General features: G+C 38.6%; 1 protein-coding gene across 5 annotated transcripts in view; it reads right to left on the bottom strand.

Annotated features, from left to right (window-relative positions):
- The window catches only part of ARHGAP21 (Rho GTPase activating protein 21), a 120,660-nt gene that overhangs the window by 20,029 nt on the left and 84,334 nt on the right, over window positions 1-16,297 (bottom strand). For 4 of the 5 annotated variants that reach the window (XM_074358339.1, XM_074358336.1, XM_074358337.1 and 1 more), the window contains exons 8-11: window positions 11,643-11,672; window positions 8,410-10,303; window positions 628-786; window positions 380-482 (exon numbers count right to left, since the gene is read on the bottom strand). In XM_074358339.1, the coding sequence (XP_074214440.1) occupies window positions 380-482; window positions 628-786; window positions 8,410-10,303; window positions 11,643-11,672 (2,186 nt within the window). The remainder of the gene's footprint in view (window positions 1-379; window positions 483-627; window positions 787-8,409; window positions 10,304-11,642; window positions 11,673-16,297) is intronic. The other variant, XM_074358340.1, reaches the window with a different exon arrangement.

Here is a 16,297-nt window from a genome sequence, read left to right as displayed (position 1 = left end):
CACACATATGTAAGCATATGTAAATGTGAGTATGACTTTATGCAAAGAATAGCTCTGGAATTATATTAAAAAAATGATAACATAGTTATGTGTGAGAGCAGGACTGGGTGGCCGGAGCCCTAGAGCGGGAGTGATTATTTAATATACACAGTTTTACATGTATTTTTGTATTATGTTTGTGTATCACTGACTTTGAAATATTAATTTTTTTAAAAAATTCAACCGAATGTATTACCACGTAACAACCTTGATTTTTCATTTGCATGTCTAATGTCATCAAGTTAGAAAATACAAAAGGCATCATTAATTCAGCATTTGTATGTCAAAGATATGCTTAACACCCCTAACAAGTATTTAAAACAACACACTTGAGACTTACAATTTTGCATCTTCTCGGTAGTCATCCAGGCCCTCGTCGTATGATTTTGATCGTTCTGTCTTTGAGCTGGGCTGGCCGTCCAGGCTGGGGGGTCCAACAGATTCTGCAATTAAAACTCAACATTTAGACATGTGCAAGTGGTTTCCAGATGCTTTTCTTGGCGAGAAGATCATGGTGTGTCATTACAGTTTTCTATACGGAAAACTGAGAATGCAAGACAGTTCATATAACCACTCACTGAAACATACCCTGGTCGTGGGACAGCTGACGTCGGATTAAAGGAGCTGACGTTGTGAGGCCGGGAGGGATGGTTGCTATGGAGGGGACCTGGGAGGTAGAGGCCGAGATGACGGCAGAAGCAGGGATGTGCGAAATATCATGATCAATGCTGGGGCTAGTTGGTTCATCTGTCAGATAAAGTGAAAATAAATATTCAGATGTTAAATGGCCTAATTACTATTAACAATAACAGCAGAATCAATATTCAGTATTCATTACTGTAAAAACTAGATAAAGATAACACATCCACAGACATAACAATAAATGACATAGTTGGTCTGTTAAAAATCTCCTTATACAGTAACTCCAAGTAATTCCAAGAATGTGATCTAAGAAATTAAATGAGTTGCTGCTTCTACCAAACAATTAATACCTTCACTAAACTGATAAGACACCAAAGTTCACAGATATTCAGAACCTAGACCTATAAAAGCAGAATAAACACACACCATGGTAAAAGAATTACTTCCCCAATTTTAAGTGTATCACACATTATCATCTCAGGAAGCAAGCAAGGCTCAACTTTCAAGGCATCAGTTCCTAAAACCTACACCTCCCACCTCCCACCACACAAATACACAAATGAGTGTATCTTCAGCTCTTGTCCAAAAAGCTATAGCTTCTTCCAAAAGAACTTATTCATCATCAAGGCCACTGCTACAGAGGGAATGTTTGTGTCCTCCCCAAATTCATACGTTGAGAATTAATCCTCACTGTGATGCTATTAGGAGGCGAAGCCTTTGAGAGGTGATTAGGTCACAAGGATGGAGTCCTCATGAATGGGATTAGTGCCCTCACAAAAGAGGCCCCGGAGAGCTCCCCTGCCCCTTCTACCATGTGAGGATACAATGTGAGCCAGGAGACTGAGAATCATCTTCCACAACTCAGTGAAATTATCAGAATTTTGGGCATAGACTGTGGCCGAGTAATTTTGCTTTTCATTTCACATCTGTTAGGGAAGAGATTATTCTCCCCTTTCCCCAAATCACAGCATAATGAGGCATGTTAATGCTATAATATTCAATGATGGAGTAAATCACACATCACAAGGGGAGGAGAAAGTCTGTGTAAGTTGGAAGAAATGGTGACTAATATGAAAGTATATATAAAAATACATAGTGCCCCAAAAGCATGTACAGATAAATCTCTTTTACTAGAAATAAGGAAACTGAACACACTGTTTCTGGTCCAGTCCTAGGAGAAGGGACATTCACTGCAAGTGACCTAAAATCCAATCTATACCTCAAACAAAGTACAGTTTATAAAAGGAGAATAAATAAATACTGTTAATGGAGTCTTCATCTTACGAAGAAATTCAATTGGGACAAACATTTCTTTTCATTTGCCTTCTGAGATGCATACATTCAGTTAAAGCAGTTACATGAGGCTGAATTTTATCTTCAATAAGCAAATAGAAGCCCTTTATAAGTAACAACTTAGTAATCTTTGGCAACACCAGAGGTGGTATTATTTTTTTAAATCTAACTTCAACCCAGTGAAATAAGGTCATCTTAAAAAACTGATCTCCCTAGGAAAATTTTACTTCACCTCATTAGTACCAATTAGTGACCATAAGGTGAAAAATTTTGAGGTTCATAAAAGTGGCATGCTCAAGAAAGTCCACTTACATTAAAGAGGTATGGTTAAAAAAGAATGCTTTAAAAAATCAAGCTACTAATAAATTAACATGTGCTTCTGATCTCCAAAACTGACCATCAAATGACAGATCTCTAGACACTCACTGAAGCTTTTTCACTAATTATAAACAGAGCTCACGAGGTGATACACCTGTTAACAACTGGTAAGGGGGTGCCGTCACCTAGTTCAATGATCCCGAAGTGTCATAGTAATAACCCAACTCATGATTGTAATGAAAATTTGTGTTTTAATTAAGACCAAGCTTCTTTCATAGGTCAGTAAACATGCATTTATATGAACATCTGGCTATCTGAAAGGCATTTTGAGACTGCATTATTTTGATAATCAAAAATGCAGTGCTATAACTTCCTAATAGATATAAAAGGTTAAGAAGTGGTAGAACTTTGAATAGAGACTTTTTCACCCTACCATGCCCACATGGCCGCAAGTACAGAGTGTGGCGCTGTAAATCTAACTGCTGCTGTTGGAGGAGGTATTTGAAAGGCAGGTGGCGAAATTAGAGCAGAAGCAGGAATGTGCGACTATGGTCCGGACTGGGACTGCAGGCTCGCCTACAGGCAGCAAACATCACAGCAGCACAAAGCTCTGGATTTTAAAAAGGCAGGTGGAAGTATTGCTTTCAGACCTGCCGCAGGTCACAGTTACTTGGCTGAATTTCTGCAGCCTCCGTGGGTCAGACAAGTTAATGAGTGGTGATAAGATTTCGTGGGTTTGCGTGTATGTGAGAGACACGTGTGTATGAAAGATGACCCCGCTTACCAGCTGACAAATATTGGAAGTATTAATTTCAAGGAACCTAGCATTTATCTTCAAAGAATTTAATAAATATTAGGCACTGATTTCACAAGTCTATCTTTGGAATGATTAATTTTAGCACACAGAATAAGCCAGCTACTAGGAATGGAGAAGACTGAGCTCCAGGGGAGGGTCAAGAGACTTGGATCCTGTCTTGTTGGAATTCCTCTGGGTATTAAATTTGTCCCTGTAAAGAAACTGGACTGGGATTATCAGAAGGGTCATTTCTAGCTCAAGAGGACTATAACAATAAAGCCACTAAAGGGGTAAAATTATCTGTTTAATTTATGTAAGAATATAAAATACTTCTGGATTTTTATAAGCCAGGGAGTTTTTAGGGGGCTTTTGAGGTTTGAATTTATTTTAAAAACTGAAAAATCTGGCTGAGAATGTACTTACTACTGGCTTTATTTTCAACATTAAAGGAACTCGCTGAAAATCCAGTAAGTCTGCTTTAGGGAAGCGATTCTATAATTTTTATATGTGCGAAGTTAAAAAAAAAATTATTCCCCAAAGTAAATAAGCATAGTATTCTACAAGGGGTGCTGCAGATAAATTTGAAATATTGTAGGATAAAAGCCATGCTACTACCAAAAGGAAGATAAATGAACACCTAGAATTATTCTGTGGGGAGCAGTTTTCTTAAACTTGGAACACATAAATTTATCTAGTAAGAAGATGCCAATTCAAACCTGGGAAATCTGAGCTAAGAAGAGTGAATATTAAATTCAGAATTATCCTTTAGCCTAAGATTCAAAAGAGTAAAAGGCCAGGATTTAAATTTTAGCACATTTTTAGGGCACTGTTGAAAGAACACGAGATTTGGAGCAGGCAATCAGCTCCGTCAGTTACCTGCCGACAGACCTTAAGTCAAGGACTTAACTTTCCTTATCCATAAAGTGGGTATTTATTCCTGACCAAAATTTCCTACATGATTATCCTAAGGACTGGTACATGAAATACTTGGTAGGTTAAAGTACTGCATAATTTGGGGTTTTTTGGGGGGAGTTGTCATTATATTAAAGATTACCTCACATCATCACTCAAATAATAGAAGCAAAATTATCTCTAAGCTTAAGAACTAACAGAATCAAATTTTAGGGGAAAGCTGATATACAAAAAGGATTATAAGATGATACAGTGTAATTTTTCCTTTCATGGATTATAAGCTTTGCAGAGAGACCCAGTCCGTATTTGTGTAAAAGACGGGCTGGGGTCCTGGCTGCAGCCTCCCTGCTGGAGTGAGAGACTAGAGCTCCCCGAGGAGGAGGCTGGGTTCAAGGTGACAGTTACCCAGTTCTATCGCTTTTGGGTGAATTTCAGAGGGCTAAGCTCACCTGTAGAGATGCTGTAATCCAGCTATAGCCTGTAAGCTTTAAAACTTCTAAATCGGTTTAAAATGGCAGTGCCAGCAAGGCTGCAAAGTCAGTTTCAGTTAGGCCAGTGCTAAGTAAGTACACGCATGCTGGCCAACCTTGCGGTGGGGAGGACAGGGAGGAGTATTAAAAACACGGCAAAAAAAACAGAGGAGAATGGATGCGAGAAGAACTCGATGTGAGTCATACGGCTGGTTTCTTTATATTAATAGTTATGAGTGGTATGAATCAAAGGTAGAAAGTCAGGATTGGAGAAAACACCTTAAAACCTGCTACTCAACAACAAATTATTTATGAATTCATTACTCATGTTGTGTTTTGTGTTTACTTGTAAAAGAAGTTGAAATTTATTTTCAGGACTTATTTTGAAGATTTATGAGTAGACGTAAACAAAATACTGTTAATGACTAATATTCCTACTTTAAAAACAAAGTGGTTTATTTTCTTCATTTTTCTAAGTCTTTGTGACCCAAAAGGAGTATCAGATATTAAATGTGTAGCAAAATTTTGGAAAACTGTCTTTCCGTTAAGATGTTTCATTAGCTCTGTAGTATACAGATAACTGAATAAATGAATTGGCTTAATTCTCTGATATTTTGGGAATAAAGCCAAGGCATTTATTTATTTGTCTTTGCATTGGTTATAATGTTTTCAAGTAACAAAAATAATTACTAAAAATCAGACTATAAGATTCTGGAGTGTGACAATACAAAAGCAAGCCTTAACTCTTTTCCCTTCATCCTTTTAATTTAAATGTTCCATAAAATAGCACAGATTTTAGACCAACATTTTCCAAAGTGTATTTTATGGTGTACTAAAACTGAAATACTCTAAATTAAAAAAGAAAGGATTCATGATCAAATACTTCTGAGACAAACTGTATTATATCCTGCCTAGAAAATTCACAATATATAGGAACATGTTAATGATTCTGAGAGTTCTACTGTGAAAACAGACAAAACTTTTAAAACTCAGCATTTCTCAATTTATTTGATCACTAATCTTATTTCCCCCCCCTTAATCAAATGGAATTAAGTGTTCCTAGAAAATACTTTGGGAAACACTGCAAATTGTCTCTTTTACTCCATTTCATTGTTGGTGTCTATCCCAGTAAAACATACATTTTTAGAAATAGCTAGATTGGAAAGACACACATCCATTGGTCAGATAAAACTTTGAAGCTCAATAATACAAAGATTTCAATATTAAATTCTGGAACTTAAGAACGCTTACATCCACGGACAGCATTCACAGTCAAAACAGTGAAATCAATTGTTCTTTACCCTGTTCCACTGGTGCTGTTCAGCTGATACACCAGAGTAATTGTGTGCTATATATTAAGGTCCTGGGAGACATACAGGAAATAAATGGATTATAAAGACATTTCTATGCTGGGTGATTTTTAAGTAGTAATTCATAAAACAAAAAATATCATTCACTAAGAACTATAAAGGAGAGTCTAAAAAAGCACTTAAAGTAGAATCTGATCAGAACCAAATAGTATTTTCATTTTTAATGAATAAACAAAATGGTCTAATCATTTTTCTAAATCTTTATGTATATAGAATTAGATTTTTGTTTTATATTTTAGCCAAAGTTCTCTCTTCAATAACGTAATTGATCTTTTTATTCCTGTACTTAGTGGTAACGAGGAAGAAATATTAACAGATATAACTAGGAAACTTTTTATTACTCCAATATAATTTGATTATATTATTCTTATTACACAGGGAAAAAATACAATACTGTTACTCTGCTGAGATCTCATAGGCCTGTGAAATACAGCCATGGGTTGTAAATGTTTAAAAAAAAATGTTTAAAAAATGTTTGTAAATGTTTTAAAAAAGTTGTGAAACAATCATTTCTATAAAACATCTGTAAGGTTCCATCTACAATAAAATTCTACTAATCTTTGAGGTTGGACTTAAGGGTACAGATATAGTACAATTTAGGTTGAGATTCCCCATGATGTTTAAAACTTGAATATGTCATATTTATAAAAAGCATGTTATGTGGAACTTTTTTTTAAAAAAGCTGATTCTGATAATGTCACTTGACATTCCAATAGTGCAACAGCTTTAGAAAGTTTTTTCTAGAAAAGAAAAAGTCTGAAATATTACTCAAAGGGAAACACATTACATTATAAAATGATGGAGAACTAACTCTTCATGAACCTACGGGGTAAGAGGGTGAGGAAGGGTATGGCCTTGGCCTCAAAGCAAGGCCTTGCATCATACAACTCCAGAGGGCGCTCTGCACAACGCATTCTGTACAAATGGTGCCCTCTAGAGTTGTCCTCTGCGATGAGGCTGAAATCAGTGAAGCCGAGTTCCAGTCTCTACTGTTTAGTAACTGTGTGACTTTGGGGAAGTTAATTAACCTCTCGATAGCTTAAATTTCTCATTTAGTAAATAAAGATAGCACAAAGGACATGTATGATAGTTCTGTTGGCAGATGATGTCCTAGGGGTCCATAGTAATTATAAGAACTTTTTAAAAAAATTTTGCTACACATTTAACCATCATCTCAAAATTATCATTCACCTTATCATTTCAACAAATACTTATTCAGTGCCATCTATACGCCAGGTAGTGGTCCTAGGCGTTAAGGACACAGAAATGAACAAAAGATCTAAAATCCTGGCTTTCATGGAGCTTCTGTTTTAGCTCTACAAAGAAGCATGTAATAAACAAAAAATACAAACGTCAAGTGGAAACAAGTGGTACAAAGATAAATCAAGTAGCTTAAGGGGACAGAAAATATCAGGTTCTGTGTATGTGTGGAGGGTACCTATTTCAGACAGGCTGTTCTGGAAAGGCTGCTTTGATAAGGTAACATCTGAACAGACGCCCAAATGTACTGAGAGACAGAGTCTTGTGAGTATCTGTGGAATGCACTCCAGGGCTAGGAACTGGTGCCAGGGCCCTCAGCTCGGCGCGTTCCAGGACTGCAGGGGACCAGCGTGGGCAAGGACGGGATGCGTGGGCAAGGACGGGATGCGTGGGTAGACAGGAGATGGGGGTGGAGAGATGGGAGTGGCGTTGGGGGGATGGTCACAGGCTTTGCCTGCCACAGTAAAGAATTTTGGATTCTATTCTGAGTAACATGGGAAGTAAAAGAGGGTTCTGATCAGAGCAGTGATATGATCTTGGTGGGGTTTTTTTTGTTTGTGTGTTTGTTTTGTTTTGGTGAGGGGAGGTAATTAAGTTTATTTATTAATCTATTTTTTGATGGAGGTACCAGGATTGAACCCAGGACCTCATGCATGCTACGCATGTGCTCTACCACTGAGCTATATCTGCCCCCCTCAAGAAGTAACATGATCTGATTTACATTTTTAAAACATCACACCGGCTGCCTTGTGGGCAGTACACCTGGGGGGGGGGCGGTGTGGGAGCAGACTAAAGCCTCAGTAAACATGATAGTTGTCCCAAATCAGGGCGCATACTTGTCATTTAAATAATTTCCCCCCATCTACTCCAGGATTTATTCTAAGACAAAGTAATTTGACAATAAAGAGGTCTTTCCATTGGGCCCAAGTTAAATTTACAAAGAAATAAGCTTTAGAAAGTAAAAAAGCACTAGTTGAACGAAGTTGATTACTAGTGATTAAAACTGTTTGACCTGAATCAACAAGTATAATTTCGTTTGCCGAGTCTCTTGGCCCCAGAAGGTGGGAATTTGTTCCATCAAAATCAAAATTAAGAATGGGTATCAAGTACGTAAAATTAAAAAAAAATTAATACTAGAAATAATTTTTGAGAGTAAAAGCTTATGGCTCTGGTTTTAGCACAGGGTAGAAAATGCACAACAAGTATTTTAAAATCACAGTGTAAAATTCCTGTGCCTGTTGAAATACTTTGCTGAAAAAGTTTTGTTCAATGTTCGACACATTAGCCAACGACTGTGAAATAAGCTCACCTATAAATGGGATAGAAGCCAAGGAGTCACCGGGTGGGCTGGTACTCGAGGCCTTCCTTTCCTCCATCCTTTTTATGTGGACCTCTCGGCGTGCGTCATTGGGCAGCCAGCAAGTGGTGTCTGACCCCGTCTCCTGGTCGTTCACTGCCAAGATGTAAGACTGATGCCTCAAAGGCTGCGGCGTCTGGCGACCAGATGGAGGCTTTTCTCTTAGGATGACAGTTTCTTTATTATCTACAGCACTGGACTGCTGAACTTCAGCCTCCTGTAAATTTAAATCTTGATTCCTTTGAGTGATGGGTAACTCTGAATCTGGTGTGCCAGAACTCTCATTCATCAGAGGTGTGAGCTTAACAGAAGCTTCAGCTAGAGAAGGGGGTTTCCCGGTGTCCACCTGGTGACCAGGAGCACTTTCGGCCCCTAACCATGTCTGCTGATTCAGTAGGCTGTTTTGATGCAAATGATTTACTGGTCTTTGGTCTTTAATAGAAATAAATGAGTTCTGGCTGGAGGGGGGTTTTGTGACATGCGTAGAAGGCGCTTTCAGAGAATTACTTCGGACTTTCACAAGAGGTGACCTGTCCTGTGAAATAGCTCGAGGCTGGGACATCCCACAAGTAGTCTGAAAATTTCGGTTTGCCTGCAGTGTCTTGAGATCTGGCGGAATTTTTTTAAACTGAGACACTGATCCCGCCCCTCGGCCACTCACCCGACGGTTGTCAGAATTCACAAGGCTTGGAGCCACCGTAAAATTGGAACCCCGAGAAGATTTGTGAATTTCTGGCTGCCTGGGTCTCTCATAAATACCTCGCCGATCGTCCTGTTCGGTAAACCCGCTCCACTTGTAAGTCTGCTTTCGGTCTCCATTTGAATCAGGGAGCGGACGTTCAGAATGGACGTTTTCTAAAGTTTCACCCTGTCCCTCGATATAATCCCACGAGCGAGTTCTGTGATTACTAAAACTAACAGATGGAGACGTCAGCGTTCCTTGAGATGCACTTCTCGGGCAATACTTCATTAACACGGAGTCCTCCAGCCTCTCCTGGGACACGCTGCGTTGCCGGATCTGAACGGACTGGGGCACTCGGTCCTGAGAGGTGCTCCGACGTCGTACCTGCAGAGCGGCGCGGTTCAGTACCACCTGGTTGTAGTCTGCAGTGCTCTGAGAGGCTGCTCTCAAACTGTCTAACCTTTCCTGAATTGTCCGACAACCTATATGCAACCGCCTGTTATCAATGTACTCTTTGTAAGTTTTATAGTTTTTCCAGTCTATGTGCTGATGGGAATTTGGAGAATAGTGATTGACAGATACAGAAGGCGAATCCACAGCTGGAGATCTATTGCTTGATGGTCCCTCTGTGTGTCCGCTGTAATTGCCAGATTTCAGTAAAATCCTGGAAGGTTCCAACGACCTGGAGCCGGCTGGATGAATTAGATGGGCAGTGGGAACTGATGACAGTGGTGATGTGGTTCTTGACGCTGTTTTTAAAGAGGTCTGCTCATTTCTGCCATACCTCACCTCTTCAGTTCTGTGCGAGGGAACCGTGTGGGTGTTCCTATTAGGTAACAAATCTACAACCTTCTCAGAAGGTACAATGACAGTCCTTACACTTTCATTGCAGACACACACTGCTGTGTTTGACTTGGCCACATCTGGGGGTGACGGAGGCACTTGGATTTCCATCCGGTAGGCCCTGCTGGGCTGCGTCAGTACTGGTGGACTGGTTTGCTGTTTGCTGGAGGAGGAGTCTGGAGGAGCCGTTTCAGCTGGCTGCGCCATGGCTGAAGGGGCGGACGGAAGCCAGGGGTAGCAGATCGGTGGGGGCTCGGGTATGTTGCGGGCATTGCCGCTGTAGGCTTCATTGCCTTTCAGGTAGGCATCTTGAGAATACGCCTACGTGGAGACGAGAGAAAGGGGTCACTTAAAATTCATCAAAGGAACACTCACTTCCACTCTTGCAATGCACTACTTTACTTTACAGTGCCCGGCCTCATGCCTGAATGGCATTCACTAAAGCATGCGTGCAAACGTAACAACATAAGGGTACTCCACAAATGCAGAAAGGGGCTAGTCTCTCAGAAATCAAATAAATTGTAGAATTTGCAAAAAATATAAATTGTAATGGCCTTTTTCCCCAAAAGGTCTGAAACACACCAAATTCCCCACCACCACCACCATCAATCAGATATAGATGTCTTGCTTCTAAAAATTTCCCCTTTCAAGTTTTATAGTTTTTCTTTTTTTTCTCCAGCAGTTGGCAGGTTAAATGGCTGCTAATACATCTCAGCAAAAGAAGAACCTGGTCTTTTGCCAGAGCGAAGGTGAAAATATGAAAAATCTTCACCAAATACACCTTTATTTGAGGCACTACTGTTATCATAAATTAAATAATATACTGAAGGCTGTCCTGCCAATGAATGATTACTGAGTCACTAAAAATAATCCATTGTGATAAATTAAGTCCTCCAGCAGCCATGCTAAATACTTACTTAAAATAGAGAATATGTACATTTAAGAAATTAAACACTTACTAAAGGCATAAGATATGAAAAAAGGTGATTCATCTTCCTGTATATAATCTGTAATTTTTATTTCACATGAATGCAAGATTATATTGTACAAATTTATTTGGTCTCTTTTACCTATTATAAGGAGACATTGCTCTATTACTATCAGGCAGGCATGCAGCTCAAATTATTCTTTATCAATTATTTATGAAATTATCTAGAAATATTTTTTAAAACTTAAAACTAACAAATTAAATACAGACGACTCTACAAAACAGCTAATCGATGCAGTTCAGGACTGTGTACAGCAGCTGAGACAGTTAGGTGTGGTGTCATATTACATATTCTCCCCTAATCAAAACAAGCTTAATTCAAGACTATCATCACATCCTGTCTTTGCATTAGACAGCCTGCAAAGCTCAAGTGCAGCCACAAACATAACGTAACAGCAAAGTACTAGAAGAGAGAGGGTGAGATGCTTAAAGAAATACAGATGCAGATAAATGTTATGCTTTAATGCCAGTTATGTACAGGATACAAAAGAAAACCAAACATAAACAGGAAAAGTAAAACAAGACATCACAAACACATTCTGCAAATTAGTAAGATTAACACCACGGAGAGATTCCTCTAAGCAAACTTACAGTTTTAATAGACTGGCTTATTACAAATCTCTACAAAACATGACTTAAAAAGCAAGGAAATGGCTTCTGTGCATTTCTTACCAGAGCTGTGACATCCTTTGTAAACTGTAGCTAGCAGAAAATAGGAAAACATAGTAGAAGCTGCTTACTGATATACAGACAGAATCATGTTGTCACACTGATGCTGGAAAACAGCAAGCTAAAAATACATCTACACTGATTCCTCTGGAAGGTACCAAGAGAAGTAAAGGGCAGTGAGGCATAAAGAATAACTTCAGTATCCTTCTGAGCATCTTTTTCTCAGGCTTTTATCTGGTCCTTATTTGCTTTGTCTACCATTCTTGAAAGCAAAATACATCTGGTGACATGCATTCATGACAGATAATTCCTTCAGTGTGCACGGCTGTCTGACAATGTGCTGCAAACCTTCCCTTCCACGAGAGCAACATTGATGCCTCTCATTTCCCCTGAGCTTCTTCCATCTCTGCTTCTAGATGACGAAACGCTCTGTTATGCTTTTACAATAGTACAACGTCCTCCTCCCCCTGTAACTCAGAGCATAGCCACAAGCTGTCAGCTGACTACAGCTGCCTTCACACTATGATTTGGAAGAAAAGAATGACTGTTTCATTAAATGGGTTCCCCTCCAAAATTAAGGCCTTTCAACACTGTACCTTTTGTCTTGTTTTATTAGCTTATGAAAATAACCACTGAATGGAGCACAAAAGTATGACTTCCAGAATAATTCTTTTTAACTTAGAATGATTATTACGGAACCTAAACCAGGATGCAGTGAGAAATTCAAGCCAAGTAGATAAAAGAAAACAGGCATGCCGTAATATTTTTAAGGTATGAATACAGTCAATCAAAATATGTATTCTGGGGTATGTGCCAGTGACACACAGGCCTGTCTTTTTAATGCGGATTACAGTCACACCGATACCGACAGGAAAACCAAGTGTGGATGAGTGGAGTCAGACAGTATTTTCCGCAGCGTGTTTGTGCAATTTTATTAAGCATCGCCTTAAAGGGGGCGACAGTGGAGAGGATATCCACTATGCTCGATGATGTAGGAAAGGTCAGCTGGTCAGCTTCCTGACTTCTCAAAACCTCTCCTACATTAATGTACAATGTAAAACTCGACATGGAATTAGAAACTTATTCAACCATGGTACCCATTTTTTCCCCCGGGGGTTTTAACACATGATTAGAATTTCTGCTGGGAAATGCTGTTCTAGAACCAGTAATTTAGAGATAATTCCTTTATTCAAATTTGGGGAGAAAGATTATCTTTTAATAATAAAAGTATATGACCAGAACTACGAAATACTTGAAAAAGTATTTGATATACTTTAGATACCTCTAAGATTTCTACACAGCCAGCTCTAAATACTGAATAGTCTATATTCATGGGTCCCCACTTCTGGGTAAAGTTATGGCAAAGGGGCCCTTAAATACATACACACGAACCCTGCATTAACAGTGGGCTGACTAAACAGAGTATTTTACACATACAGTACTACTGTCTCATGTAGGAAGATACAGTTGAGATAAATAAAATGTAAATTCATTCAGTAGTAGTATTCAATTTCCTCACATACTCTTTCAGTTCATGGACACTAAAAAAGCTTATTTACCTATCTGTCTATGTAACAGTTGCTCATTCCCGTAAGGTTTGGGAACCAATACCATTCAATGAACATCCGTGGGGAAATGAGCAGTGCTCTGAGGCTGCTGAGTGTGTTCCAGGTAGGTCACGGGAGTAAGCTCTATGGCTCTCCTGAGAGGTGTGGCACAGACACAGATGAGCCCTGGGGTAAGTTTAGGGAAGTAAATTAGGAGTGGACAATGTGCATTTTAAGGCATCCTCCTCCCTCATGATACCTTTAAGTATTGCTCTAGAAAACAAACTGCCGACTAAGGAAAGCTTTGGACGAGGCTTGCGTTCACACTAGGAGGGATTACGACGTTTGCCTGTCTGGGGTGAACATGGAACCCACCAGATAAGGTTTTACATTGTGAACACAGAATTAAAAACTCTGTAGCTTGCTCACAGCTGTGACTGTGGATGCTTTCTCTTGAGTGCTTGGTCAGAAAGTCCCAAATCTTTCACTGAGACATCATAGTCAGACATTTTCAATGTTTTAATTACCCACTGGGAATTTTTGAACTGTCAGTGGGCACCAATTAAACAACACAAACTATCAAAGTAATTTTTACATAATGATGTCAATTTATAATCTTTAATAATGACATCAAAATCACCCCAAATTAATAAGTTTGTCTGAAATGATATGGCCTAGAAATTTTGAAACCAATGTCATAAGAATTACATATTTGGCTCAGAATAATTTTTATTTTTATGTTTGTTTTAAGCCCAAATGGATACTTCATAGTATGTATCCGAAGTTCTGATATAATTAGACAACAACTCAAATTTTTTCTGACTGGAGCTTGAGAATTCAATAGCATATGACAAAAAAAAATTTAGCCAATTTTTTTCCTTAGTCCTTTTATCTATCACTTGACATTTTCTTCTTGAATTTCCTTTACCTTTGTACTTAGATTTATATCTGAAAATAATTTAGCAGTTCAAAAGTTTGTATTTTAAAATTCAAACCATACCTAATAAAAATAGAACAGCAGCCCTATCATGCCTACAGATCCAAAAGGTTCTTAAAAGGGGGGGCTGGGGCTGAGTAAGGAAAGATGACTCACAGAATTCTTCATTTGGAATCAGAATTGTAAAGAGCATTTAAATAAAATTTAATATTAACAGTCTGGATCTTGATTATATGTACAATGCCTAACAGTAACTAAAAAAATCCTAAAATAATCTTTCAGATCAGTTTTAACAGAGTTGCATCAAAGTCACTATTACCATACCTGTGACCACTGCTGTACCATTTTCAATAGTAAAAACAAAACAAAAAAAGTGCAGAATAAGCTGTTAAGATTAAAATTCCTGCCCACCAGTTCACTGTTAACAGGCTGACCTGTTAATTTAATGCCATTACCTACGATAAAAGCAAAAATAACTACATATCTGTTTGTATTATTTAATTTAATTTTTCATGCCAAGTACACACTCTACCACTGAGTTGATACTCCTTCTCCTATATAATTTTAAAGTACACACCAGACATGCTGCAGTGGGGCATGGGAGACGGGGATGATGAGGTTATTTTATACCTTTCTCAATTATTTGAAACTTTTCTAACAAGCATATACTGTTCTTATAATTAGTTAAAATTTTTGTAAAAAGAAAAGAACAAAGTAACTGCTTCAAACTTGCAAAATACAAAAGAACCCTCTAGAATTCCTACTCTTGTTTCCCCACTCTAGGCAGGACCACCTTGATCTCCGCATGACAAATACCTAATTTTAAATAGAATAGTATACTGACTGTGGAAAATAGTAAATAATTATTCTGAAAGTAATTCTGTTAAATCTGAAGAGAAACTTGGGTTAAATGGAAGTTTTCAATTTCCATCACACATTCACGGACTGCGACATAGAGCAACAGATGCAGAGTCCAGAGGTGAGTTAGGGCAGCGGCTCTGCCACTGACTGGTAGTGGGGCGGGGGCAGCCCCTGGACTCTTCGTCTGCACCCAAGGGCGGCATGGGACTGTGCTTGAGCTGAAAGTACAGGCTGTCTCCCACCTGCCTGGGTTCAAGTCCCAGCGCCATCACTTTCTTCCCTGTTCTGCTTGCAAAGTTGTTGAACCAGAGCAGCACAAAGCAGCTCCAAATGCCTCGGTCAAACATTAAACACCCAAGAATCTCCACAGCCATCTGACTTAAGATTGAATTTTGAGTCCACTGAACCAAAGGCTTAACGAAGCATCCTGAGACGTGCATGGAAACATAGCACTCCCGCCACAGGCCTATCTGAGGATGCGTTTTTTTCAGTCAGCAGTACTGTTTAGGTGACTTGATAGGTGGTGGTGATTTCATGAACAGTGTCTGAGAGGGTAACAAAATCATTTTGTCTTTTTGAAAATGCAACAGGAAGTGCCTTTTATTTTGTAATGCTACTTCATCAAATGACTGACATGAATACAGTACTATGCATATTGTTAATCTAAACAATGTATGTTAGTTTAAAAAATGGGACTGTCAAGTACAGGAGTACTCTTACCAGCATGAATTTAGTAACATAGTAACTCTTAATTTTACTTCGTGTTTGTCAAAAACATTACTTCACTGCCTTCTATAAATTATTAAGTTTATTATTATATATCTGTCCTTACATGGGGCAAGTTTCAAACCAAGTTCAATTTTCTTTTTTTTAATAATTCTTTACTTATTTTCATTAAAATTTTTTTTTTTTTAGGGGGGAGGTAATTAGGTTTATTTATTAATTTTAAAGGAGGTACTGACGATTGAATCCAGGACCTTGTGCACGCTAAGCATGCACTCTACCACTTGAGCTATATATCTCTCCCCACCACCAAATTAAATCTTCTGCGCCACCTCTCAGAGAGCTGAGTACCTCCAGGACATTCAACTTGGTCCATGCATCACTTGAGGAAACAAACTTTCATGCATACCCAATCCTGGGTTTGTTACCCAGGCAAACATACACAAACGGTGACAGGCTTTCTCCTGGGTAAATAATGTTTATGGCAGCTGTAAAAATGGTCATGCTTGTGTTGTTTTTTACAATGAATATTCAACCTCACAGGGACAAATACATCTTTTTTAAAGATGTATATATTTTGGATAACAGAT

This window comes from Camelus bactrianus, chromosome 35 (assembly GCF_048773025.1).
Source record: "Camelus bactrianus isolate YW-2024 breed Bactrian camel chromosome 35, ASM4877302v1, whole genome shotgun sequence".
NCBI classification, from domain to species: Eukaryota; Metazoa; Chordata; class Mammalia; order Artiodactyla; family Camelidae; genus Camelus; species Camelus bactrianus.
Note: the sequence above shows the minus strand (reverse complement) of the source record. Positions and strands in the feature narration are given on the sequence as shown.